The sequence below is a fragment of the Athene cunicularia genome (assembly GCF_003259725.1).
Source record: "Athene cunicularia isolate RWA chromosome 2 unlocalized genomic scaffold, athCun1 chr2_part1, whole genome shotgun sequence".
In the NCBI taxonomy this organism is placed as follows: domain Eukaryota; kingdom Metazoa; phylum Chordata; class Aves; order Strigiformes; family Strigidae; genus Athene; species Athene cunicularia.
The window spans coordinates 61932915-61945802 of NW_020799095.1; the positions used below are offsets into that span (position 1 = coordinate 61932915).

At 36.9% G+C, this 12888-nt stretch overlaps 1 protein-coding gene across 1 annotated transcript in view; it reads left to right on the forward strand.

The window, feature by feature from the left end:
* The window catches only part of LYRM4 (LYR motif containing 4), an 81239-nt gene extending 68724 nt beyond the window's left edge, over positions 1-12515 (forward strand). Inside the window, exon 3 of the mRNA XM_026841377.1 lies at positions 10096-12515. Within this exon, the coding sequence (XP_026697178.1) occupies positions 10096-10158 (63 nt within the window). The 3' untranslated portion in view covers positions 10159-12515. The remainder of the gene's footprint in view (positions 1-10095) is intronic.
* Positions 12516-12888: the final 373 nt, after the last annotated feature.

Genomic DNA, 12888 nt, shown 5'->3' on the forward strand with positions numbered 1-12888 from the left:
GGGGGGGGGAAGGGGAAGAAAAAAGCTTTCTGAAGTATGGGTCATTTTCAGGTGTGGGATTTGGAGATACTAAACTGAGGATGATGGCTGAGCAAGAAAAAAGAAATTCTTGGATTATCTTTTTGATTCTGTCAGGAACAGATGACTGTGGTTTAGTAATCTTTTAGAATTTTGCCAAAAAAGGAAGTCTCGGTAATGCAGAAAAATAAAAACTTAGTTCTTTCCTTATACACTTACAGATCAGTTAAATTCTGTAGTAGAGACTTAACATGTAAGTATTTACGTAGATGGGATGCTCCTTTCTGGGTGAAGATACAGATTAATTCAAAAATATCCAATACAAAATTTATCTATGGAAATACAGGTATATTTGCTAAAGATAAATCCAGTTAGTTAATTATTTCTTCTCTTTTAAATTTAATTTTGTAATTTGAATGTGAACAGAGAAAAGCTCAGCCTGAAATCACATCTGAGGTCTGTGTAAGGTAACATCAGAGCAGAGAAGGAGACATATTGGAACCTTAAAGTAAATTGTTCCTCATATAGAATTAAGCTTAATCCTTTGGTTTAGGCTTCTTGAAGGACAGGAAAATAGGAGTTTCTCTGTATCTTATGTCTTGAAAAAGTGTATATGTTACAGGATTGACTGACTTTTTTTCTAAAACCCTGAAAGGCCTTGTTACTTTAAAATGATATTAAAGCACCTGGCAGTTTTATGAAATGTGACATACCTTGTGCCATCCTGTAACCAGCACTAGGAATCTCGGTAAGGACAGTCTGGAGTCTTGAAGCACATGTATCACCACCGAATAATTAATCTGTGGCTAACACCCATTCATGTAGAAATTCAGCAGCTCACTGTGTCTTTCACCTCCCAAAATACAACTTCAGTAGCAGATAAAAATGCATTTTTTTAAAATATTCTTGTGGCTCAAAGGCCATTAACCAAACAGAAAATTTTAATTGGTAGATTAAACAGTAATACAGTTCTGAGTCACCTGAACTTTTCCCCTGTATGTTTGATGCTTTGGATAAGATTCAGAATAAATAAAAACACAAATCCACATTTATTTAGTTAAATACTGTATTGCCTTACCAGATGTACACAAGTATGTTCTGACTGAAAGGAAAAATATTTTCCTTATTTGGTGCATCTTTCTGTTGTAGGTGATTGTGCCAACCTGTCTTAATTGCTGCAGTTTTCCTACTAGTTACAGTTAATTCTTTTGTTTAAGAAGGTAATCTAAGATCTGAGCTCTGGGATTAATTACATCTTCCTATACTTCTGATATCTGTATATACGTTCTGTAAAATACTGGGCAGGATCCTGCAAGGAGAGGTATCCCCACAGCTCCCACTGGAGAGTCCTCAAGCATAATACATGTTGTGTACTTGTTTATCATTTGTCTCATGGATTTATTACTGCAGGTGTACATGCAGTCACATGCTTTCATAGTGCAGATACTGTGAAAACGTCTCATTTAGAAAAATCTAAGGGGAAGTGTAGTGAATGTGCATGACTGACTGATGTGCCGTGTAAGATACTACAGGTATGAACTTAGAATGGAAGCAAGCGCAGGCCCAGCTGGGATCAGAATATAGCTACTGGCTTCAAAGGCAGCAGGTGACTGAGGTTTTCTATGCTGCCAAACCAAACACATTTTCTAGAGCAATCTGCATTGTCTTGTGCCACTGCACTGACAGCATTTTCTTCATTGAAGAATCATTGACTTCAGCTGTTCTCACCACGCTGGGCTTGCATACTCTTGAACTACTTTTGATTTGGGTGAGATCTGACATCTTCTCTGGCATGTTTCTTGTACACAGACCCTCAGATACGTTTTCTCAGAACTACAGCCAGCCAGTCTTTCTTTTCAGTCCTTAGTACCTTGGTACCGCCTCAAGATGTCTTAGCTCCTGAAGATCAGCCTTTCCCAATGCATGTACATTGATACCTAGCACTTACTTTATGAATCATTCACTTAAAAATATGATGAAAATAAAGCCTGCAAGCTTTTCAAGGCTTTAGACAATCCACATTTAGACAGGCAAATCTTAGTCAAAAAGACAGAAAGTTTATGTGCCGTTCACTGTCTCTGGAACTTTCTGTAAATTCCATAGTTCAGGACAAAATCAGAAATCTTGTAGACATTTTCTGGAACTAGGAGGGAGGATAAATGTAGAAGGTAATATGCCATATTAAAAAGTGAGGGGTAGGGCACACAGGCGGATAACTAATTTTCTGAAAAACATTAACCTACAAACATGTCAGACACATCCTTTCGTAACCATTTTGCAGTTCTTTCCAGCAGCCACATTCCCCAGTTTCCATGAGAAGTAAGGCTAAAGTTGATTCTTTCAGTACATTGCATTTCTAGCATCTGGCTTCAAATACAAATGTCGTAACAGGTGATCTTTAAATTATGACTGTTGTTGAGCATAAAGTGGTAGCTCATTTTAGTTCTACAGTAGTTCACAGTATGAAAGCCTATTAGGGCTGCAAAATTACCTTATCACACTTCTCAGTAAACATATTTATCATTTGTTTATACCTTTCTGTAAGGACTAAATTTTCTTCAGTGTTTCATTCCAAAAGTCTCTCACAATTAATGATCCAGGAGGAAACTGAAGAATGAAATATTTTCCTTTTATAATGACAATTTAGTCTTTGTATGTATTGTGGAGTTAGTTTATCTGCGATACACAAACATTACAGTATTTTCCTGGACGTAGTGCAGAATGTGTGTTTTGTGACAGTGGCTGTTGTATTATACTACTGACAAAAGTAAGGCAGGCACTCCCACTGGCTTTGATGAATTCTGCTTATGTAGTTGCTACAAAACATAGGGTCCTCTGTGAATGGTTTGGGCATTTACATACCAAATGTTTCAGCATTACTAGAGTACCTGTTATACCACACTCAGCACAATGTTATCCAGGTCTTTGTCTCTGTATTTTCAAGTACTAATATTTTGTATTCCTTCCCTTGCCACACTCCGCATCTTAACTGAGTGATTTTTCTCTTCTGCATGCTATGTTGAGAAGAGATCAGCCTATATTAAGTTGTTCCCCTTCACACACACACATGACTGGCTCTTTGGAAGATCTGCTTCGTCTGTGTTTGGCTTTCCAAAGAGTTTGAGCTGCTCTGTGGAGATAGAGGTTTTATATGTAAACAAGAGAGAAATGACAAGATGCTGAAATACGTTATCAGTAACAAGTGGGACGAGAGAAGAGATGGGAGCCTGGAGATTGCCAGAATGCTGAAAGCATGCAAAGAACACACCGGGTCAGAGTGTTACCTCTGCAGATCTGCATCTTCCTCAGATGTGTGTTCTATCAAACCTTCACCTGGCTGTTTAAGTGCAAAATCATTCACTGCTTGCTTTCCTCTGACCCACTGTCTGATGTCTCTGCTTCTCCTTTGCATCAGGCTGCTGCCCGTGACATCTGCTGTTGGGCCCTGTGTACTTTGTAAGAAGGTATTTTCCTTGTCACGCTCCTTTTTTCTGTAGGCTGAGAGGCTTACAGGAAATGATGGAGGTGAAACAGTGTCTTTACTGAAGGATCACATGATCTTGTCCATCTGGCTTTCCAATGTTTTTCTTTATCTGTTGAGGGCTCTTACTTGTTATTTCAAGCTGTATCAAGTGTGTAGCTATTTGGAGCAAAGGCCACTTCTGTCATGCCCATGCTGTCTGTAAGGACAGTAGCATGTTTTAAAAAAGAGGCTCTCTTAACTAAGGAATAATCAGCATTTAAAAAGAAGAACCACTTGCTGTAGTAGATCATCATATACAAATACACATGATTGTATATGCTTACAATATTTTATGTGTTAATCATTGCTGGATTAAATGATTCTCTGCTCTTTTCACTGAAGAGTATCTTTTCAGAGACCCACAGAATAAATTAATAAGAGCATTAAATAAATATGTCATCCTCCTTCTGATAGGCTGAATAAAGGTGTACCAAGATACAGTGCATATGGTTCTAACAAAATTGCATAATTTATCATTATTAAGAGAAATAACATTCAGATAAATTTTTGCCTATTAGCTGATTTACTTTACTTCACACCTTCCTACTTAGTGAAAGCCAGACAAATGGTAGCTATAAATTAATTTTTCCTGCCTTTTCAAAAGCTTCATGTAGCAGCAGCTGTAGAGGATGTTTTGGCACAAAGGAAAAAAGAAAACGGCATTTGCTGAACACAGGCAGAAGTAAAATACACAATAGTTCTAACTTCTCAGCTCTGTGCTTTCCTTCACTTCCTTCCCCATTCCTGTGTAGACAAATGGAGTCACTGAAAATAAGGGAAGCTTCTCCAAAATCATACTTTTTTTCCATATTGATTCCAGCTCTGGAGAACTGAAACAACCTATGTATTTAAGGAGCCAAATACAGTTTTTCAACATTGTTTCCTAAGCAAAAACAAATAAGGCTGCTGCTACTGCATTTAATATCAACACAAAGATTTGACAAAGCACTGAAGCTATTGATGAATTTTTGGTTCCTTTTGAGTTTTTATAAAAAACACATTGATGTGTTTATTATTGCAATACACAATCATTTCAAAAATTGCTGTCCATAGTAATTTAAAAAACATTAAACTGGCTTTGGTTAATATGAAAAATGTTTATGATAAAGTGTGCTGTGTATGACGTATCTGACTTTGGGCATGGAGAAGCTAATGCTTCTTAAAAACAATAACCACTTCACGTTTGCAATAGGATTGCAAATCCGTTAGCATCATCCAACCAGAAAGATGGTAGGTAAACAACATACAGCACTGTTGCCAGCTCTTTGAAGGAATTATTATTCTTGTACATTTCTGTTCGTGTCAGCATTCACTTAATCTGCATTTTATTATCATAGTGCAAGAAAATAGAAATGGGCAACTTCTTCATATGGTGCTAGAGGCCAAGATTAACAGCACTATATGTGATATGACTTCAGTGTCATCGGGAATTTTTTTTCCTAGTTAAGATTCAGCAGTGTGCCTGTGAGGTACACCTGTCAGCTTTTCAGGTGCAACAGGACAAGCCAGTCTGATTTAAAATACATCTATACGTGTATATATGGTATAGATATATTAATAAACAGGACTTTTTCCCTTTTTCTCCACAATAAAAACTATGAAAATGCATATATTTATATATGATCCCTGGCTGTTACGAGGTAACCATTTCTTCCCTGCAAGCAGATATGCAAAAAAAAAAAAGATAAGATAAGATGGCTATATTTATATAGAGATTGGTTTTTAATATATTTTTGTATTTATTTATGTGTGTGTATATATATAACAACTTATATGTATTTCTTTTATAAGGAAATGTGTTTAGTGTCCAAGACTATCTGTAGTGCATCAACTTTAGTAATCATCTTAAGAAAAACAAGAAACATTTTTTACTTCTGCATGCTGTGGTCACTTTTACCTATTTAGGCCTTGTATTTACCAAGACCATTCTAGGTAGATTAAGAGTGTTGCACATCTGCTGTTAGGCTGCTCCTGCTTTTGTCTGCTGTCAAAAAATAAACAGTAGCATGAAAAACCCCCGGGCATTGATTTGCCTTTGAGGGCAGAAAATTTTTCCCTAAAGATTACTTCAGAAACTATATTTAAATGAGAGGAGTTATTAAACAAGCAAACAGTGTTTGCTAATTTTGTAATTTGTGCTAAAGATGGGATGAGACATAGAAGGGGCAGAGAAGGGAAACTCCTCTGTATGACTCTTGATACTGACTTCACTTAGAAAGTGATGGTAAAAGTACGGTTATGAGGGTCTGTAATCATATTGCATTGATTTACATAACAGTGTACCCTGACTGCGATTAGGGAAAGGATGTTTCTATGTGCTGGGAAACTCCATCAAGATACATCATCATCTGTGCAAGGTGCTAAGATTCCTCCAAGAGCTGAGACCTAAATTGTTGTCTTTCCTTCTTGTGTGTCCGTCCTGCTAAGAGATACTATGAGCCAGATTTCTTGTCATTTTGTTTTGTTTATATTTGTTTACTAAAGATGTGGACATCTTTCTTCAGATCCACCCGTGTGCTTGTAAGCTTTGGCTGCACATTGCCATTTCCCTTTGGACATCGCCCTTCCTCAGGTCTGCCACCTAGCTACTTACCTAAGTAATTTTAGTGCATTCACATTGAAATTTGTCAGTGAGACCTCACCCAAGCAGGTAGCTAGTAGTTCAGAGACTGTCAAGTCTGGCAGGAAGATAATTGAGGAGTACTGTGACACTGAGAAAAAGGTATCTTCATCATGGCTCAACAGAATTTGTTTGAATTCACAGGTTATTCACCACGCAATTATAATTCTGTAAAGTACTTGAGAAAAAGAGTTGCCTGGCTACCTTTGTACTACAGAGCCCACACAACTAAGGAGGAAAAAAATGTGGTAGTTATTAAAGTGGACAAACATTTTGAATATATACCAAGCTGTCAAGGAAAGATGCCATCATACTCTTCAGAGGAGAGCCATGCACACGAAAATGACTGAGGCAAATTAGAAAAGTTTTAACACCCAGTCACCTTATTTTCAGCTCTGTAGAAACAGGAACAGTCACTTCTACCTCAACTCTGAGCTGCCAAGTAAAATCTTCATATAGATAAAAGCCACAAGACACGCTACATACCTTCAAAAGCTGAAGATCTTCTAGTAGTATTTTGCAAGCAGTGGCAGTGGGTCTGCAGGGTCTACTCCACTGGCTGTGTCAGATAGGAGGGCAGTCCCAAGGATGCAGGCTACCTCCTAGGTCACCAATGTCCCATTGCAGTTGTATCTATCTCATGGCTTGGCCTGGAAGCCACATGTGTCCCTGAGAGTCACGTGCTGGCCAGCCATAGACCATTTGAAAGGACAGAGTTCAGAGCTGTCAGTTTGACTGGATTCTTGAATTTTTAGGGTGATGGCATGTTCTTATAATGTCTTTAGGACATTTGGATTTTCATTCAATATTTAATTCTGCTTCTTTAATTCTTCTTACTTGATTCTACTATTTAATTGTTACTGTACCTCCCCATACACATCTTAGATATTCTGGTATCTGGAGAAAACCTCTCCTACTTGCTTTTTTCCCCAAGAGCAGTGAAATATTCCATCAAGTGGCTTCTCCACGTGATTGCTGCTTCCAGCCATGAGGAAGGAAAAATAGTGTTTCCATATGAACACACAGATACCTAATAACCACAGAATGGTGGGTTACGGGATGGACCAGTGCTTACTGCTCAGTAGTTTCTTTTTCCCCGTTTGTTGTCTCACTCACATCTGCTGATAAATCCCATTCTGAAACCCTAAGTCTTCTCCTGGATTCAGATGGAAGGCAAGATTAAGTTTTTCAAGTTCGCAAGAAAAAGCTGACTGTATAGATTTGTACTAAATCTTTGAAAAGGGACAAATTGCCAGGTTTTGAGGGTTGGACTTGTCAGACTTATTTTTAAAGTACCTAGTTTTGCAGGCAGAATTTAAACATTATTCAGTAAGATCTGAAAAGCAGCCTTTATATTTCATTTACTGTCTTCTCCTGATGACAAAGTGGTTCTTTATTGTGCATTCTTTCCTGCAGAATTTAATTGCCATGTGTTACCTTACAGAGGTAAATCAAATTCTGGGTAACAAAGTTGCTGAGGAAATGGTAGAGCCTTTTTCGACAAAAGCTTCCTGTGACTGATGAAAATACCCTGACACTGACCTGTGCACTGGCTTCCAGCCACCTACCAGAAGAGTAAATGGCATGCAGCGTACAAGCTACAAATACACACAACGAAAAAAGAACACAACACATCGCCACTTAAGTCTTTCATTTGGGAGAATGATCCACAGTGTTGCTTGCTGTTTAAGTACTTTCTTTAGACTTAGCATCGGTGAGGATGTTGTAGGAACACTGGTTTGATTCAGAGGGTTAATGAGTGTAACGCGCAGTACTTCTGCTGAGGCTGTGGATGTTTACAGATGTGAATTTTTCAGCAGCTATAAACGGAAGGTCTATTTGTTTTGTCTAAAGTGCATGGGAAAGGCTTGATCATAATATTAGAAATTCAAGGCTAATGGTTAAAAAAAAAAAAATCCTTAAGTTTCAAAGTTCAGCTTAAAATGTCATGGCATAGCATCTGGAAGGGAGGCACCAGAGCAGGCAAGCTGTAGCAGCCCAGCAAAGGCAGACAGAACAGCACTGGTGGCTGTGCGCTTGCTGAAACGCGTGCACGCGTGTGGTTTACCAAGGAAGCAGCTCAATACCCACATCTGTGATTTTACTGTGTTCGGGTCAAGAAGTACAGCAGTAGATGATATCACCTGTTGGCACAGAGACAGCAAACAACAGCTCATACCTTTCTCCTACAAAGCCGTCTGCCCCAGCTGAATATGATTGACTGGGAAGTCACGTACTCAGCCTCATCTATCTCCCCAGTTGGTGGAGAAAAAAAAAATGCAATTCAGGTTTCAGCATTTTTGTAATCCCTCTGAGCCTCCCATTAAATTTGCTGTACTGTGTGGGAAAGGATTAAAGATTCTTTGAGCTCCAAAACACAGTATACAAAAATTAAGTACTACAGCATGGTTTGTGGTAAGGCAGCAACTAAAGTGTATAGCCTGCCATGTAACCCAGAGCAGCGAGTTCTCTTTGATAAGTAACACTTGTTGACAGCTTAAAATGTATTTTGGTAACACATGCTACAGTTGTGTACAGCCTTTATTTTTAATATTCTGTATGCAACAGACTTTATAAGAAATTGCAAAAATAATCAGAGTTGTTTATGTGCTGTTACTAACTTAGTTCAGAGTGCCAAAAGAGGAGAACATTTGCTGGCAAGGATAAATTCTGCTTCTTTAAGAATGGCTCATAAATGCTCTCTTGTAATAAATATTTCAAGATTAAAATCAATGCGTTACAAGCGTACACAAGGCTGTTTATCAAGATAAAATAGTTCATTTCCTAAAAGGCAATATTATTTACATTTATAATGTAAATAATGATAGATGAGAATTTTTTATTTAAGAGCCGCCAGGATTTTTTCCCCTCAAAAATGGTAAAGGAAAAATGCTGAAAAAATTTTTTCCCTAATTTTTTACTACTTTGAGAGCCTGGCTTGCTGTCAGGCTTAGTTTGTGCAGTATTAAATTCTACTAAATATATTGTGCTCACTGTAGTTAAGCATCTAGCCTTTTTTGTCCTAATTCCATAAATAAATATATGAACTTTTTTTGATGTGAAAAGGACACAGAGCTACTGTGTCCCCAGGCCTTGGGGAGAAACTAGGGACAAGAAAGAGCATAACAGATATTAAAATTTAGACTCTGAAATTCATACTTTTGAAGTAAATGTTGTCTTCTCCTGCTTACATTACCCTACTTTTATGAAACTTCTTCCTTTCACATCTGAACTGTGAAGAGCTTTGTGTGACTGCAGCCAAGCGTGCATCTGACTACAATTTATCAATGTTACGATGCAGACTAGAAAGTACTAAAGAACAAGAGGAATGAAAGCATCAGTGCTGCATTTTAGTCCTTTTTCATTTCCTCATTGCACTAGAAAGCACAAATATATGAGGTATGAATACCATCTCATAAACAAGAGGTCAGTTCCAGTACATGTACAATGTTACTGCTGAACAAACTGTATAACTCTTTTCACCATTTGTAAGGCAAATTAAATTAGGGTTCCAAAGTAACTGGAAAACAATACAATACCATCCAATTTATATCTAGGCTTTCCACCCAAAAAACATAATAAGTATCTGCTGACTATATCCATCTTATCATTTTTCTAAATATACAGCCTGTTTGCTTCTCTGTAGTAATTTCTAATGTTAATTTCTAATACGAGCCTTTGAACAGTATTCCTCAATGTCATTATTTCAGAATTTTATATATGCAGATATTTTATGTATCAGTTATTTTTCTTAAGGTTTAGGCTGGTAACGGTATTATTTACAAAAGAAAAATGCTTACAGAAAGATGTCATTACGAAAAAGCTTAGTATGTGGGCTTCTCAGTTCTGGGGCTTTTTTTTAATCTCTCTTGTGAAGCTGAAATTATAACCTGTTTACTGGGTTCAACTTTCTGACACTTTGGTTTGGTTTCAGGTTACTATCAGCCAACTGTATTCCACGCAGAAATTGGTTATTGAGAATCCAGGAAACACATAGCTGTGAGAAGACTCTGATCCTGAAGCAACACTGGACCATCTGCAGCATCCTACAGTGCCACATAGAGATGCGTAAACTCACTGCACATGTCAGCTTTTCTGTTTAGCAGAAGAAATGCCCGAGAGACTCAGTTTTTGGCAAGCAAAGTTGTATTTTCTAATGGTTCACATGTTCTCAATTCTATTGCTGTGATTTATAATAGCATATAAGGTAATCTCAAAATCTGTGCTTGTATGTCCCATGTGATGGAATAGTTCCTGCCCTACTTTGACAATAAAACTTCGTTAAACTACCTGTAACCAGATACATTATTCTGCTGCTGACCTTGTCTCTCACTGAGCACAAAAGATATGCTAGATTTAAAAAGCCTTACCCAGATACTGGGACTTAAGTTCTTGTTGATCCTATTTCATTTAAAAATATGCTGCATCTGAATTAAATTACAAAATACATAGTTAATTTTAAAAATTAAAAACAGAGGTGAACAGTTTTCATCTCCTGGACAAGCTGCATTGTGTAATTTCTTTAACGTGCATCTCCTGACATTTCAGGAGGTGACATAAAAATTTCACTAGTTCTTTCTTGAGTTTTCAAGAGTTAATAACCAGTCTCATCCTCCCTTTAACAATTAACAGATCAAAATAACAGAATGTAAGAATTGCATCACCAAGGCTTGGGAGCTTTAAAATGTATTTTCACCACGGAGTCCTTTTCTAAATTTGTTAAGTTGCAGCTATTAGCAGAAAGCACCACATCACTTTATGCAAAATTTCCCTTTTTCACAAAGCTCCTGAATTTTGCAGGAGAAAAAGAACCTAACTACTACAATAACTAGCACTGTAGGTCATGAACAGGCAGCAAGCTTTGCCTAGCAAAAGTGGAACCCTCAAGTATAGTGTTCTATTGATTATTATTAAATCTGTAAAATAATCAACACTTTTAAGAGAGTATGTTAAAAAAAAAAGCAAGCAAAAATTTTGATCAGGTTCTATTCAAGTCATTGCTGTGCTCAAATTTGTTTTCTCTTAAATATATGCAGAAGAATTAAGCGGTGCAAAGCTTTTTTAGTGCCATACAGAAAAAAAGCTTCCTTTTTTTTTTTTTCTTCCAGGGGATTGTTGTGGGGTTTTTTAAGAACAGAATCTCAAATCTTAGTTCCATGACACAGTGGCCTTTAAAAACCTCCCTTTATTTTTCTTGCATCCCAAAATTCATCTTTGTTTAGAACTTATATTGTTTTGTGTTGTTCATGCTGTGTGATAACATTATTAAAGCAGAGGATAGACAAAGTGTCTAATTTAGAACAAACAATTTAAAGTGTATTTTGTAACTTGGTACCATTAGATTGAAATTTATAATAATTCATTCCATAAACAATACAGTGTACAGAATAAGATACTGTGACTACCTGAGACTACAAATGTAGCCTTCATTCTTGCTTCCAAATAAAATGCAAATACAGTAATAATTCTCCTCTTATTAGGTATTTCAATGTAAATTGCTTTTAGTGAACATTTTATTAAAATTGAATTTAATTATTTTAATAGGTAAAATACATTAGATTCTGTATTTTAAACCTCCATATTCACAACTGGATAATTAAGTGCACTTAATGGTGGAAGTGTAGGGAAAGAAAGGTTTGATTACTATTTAAGCTTCCAATGAACTCAAAGAAATGTCACATCTTCCACTTTCAAAGGACACAGGCTTGGAAGGGCTGCCAGTTTTATACTCTAAGGAACTTGGGTCCCTAAAACAGTACATGCAAAATCCTTGTTAAAACAGCTTAATTACTGGAACAAGCACTGCATACCATTTCAGGATCTGAGAATGTATGCTGGGGAACAAAATAAACAAACAGCCTTATAAATAGTGTAGCCCTAATTTATAAAGAGGAATAATTCCATCGGTAACGTTTTTACAATTTACATCTAAGTTTTCACCATGCTTATAAAAAAGAAAGACTATAAGACTGTTTTCAAATAGAGGCCCTGGCAATATGTAACAGTTTCTTCCAAAATACCAATACCTTTCCAGTGAAGTTCTCTATCATTGTTTCCAAAAAGAATACAGCTGTAGATGGTACATGCTGTCATATAGGTGTGTAGTCATGGGAATGTGAAATTTCTTACTAATTCTCTCAAAAGTATGAAGGAGGTAACTTCTCCGTTAATGTCTGAAAATTCTGTTGTTAAGTTTTGGTGGGTGATACAACACTACTGCACTCCTAATTCATGCCATCTGCTCCTACTTTCTGTCTCAAGGTTACCACTCAGATTATCTCTCCTTTAGCTATTTATACCTGCAAAGGAGCAGTATTAACCTTCAGGATACATTCTACAGAGAGGACCCATCAATACAAAAAAAATTAAAAAATTTAAAAAAAAATCAGGCTCTGTAATCTCCCCCTCTCCCCAATCCATAGTGCAGAGGTTAAGACAGCTCACTTTCTTAAGTCAAGGAAAAATTAGTTCTTATTCCAAATTAACCAGCAGCTTACCATACAGTATTTATACATTACTTACTATAAGTAACCTAAGAAAACTTCTGCTGCTAAGGACTGAAAGTCTGTGTAATGTGTAATGCTATCTAACCTGTTAACAAAAGTGCAAACCTACCAAAGGTATTGGCATTTACTACTCAAACCCAAAGCAAGTGCTGCATTTTAGATGTCTGTTCCCTCTGTTTTGGACAGATCTGTGTGTTTTCTTTCCTTTCCTTACCAACACA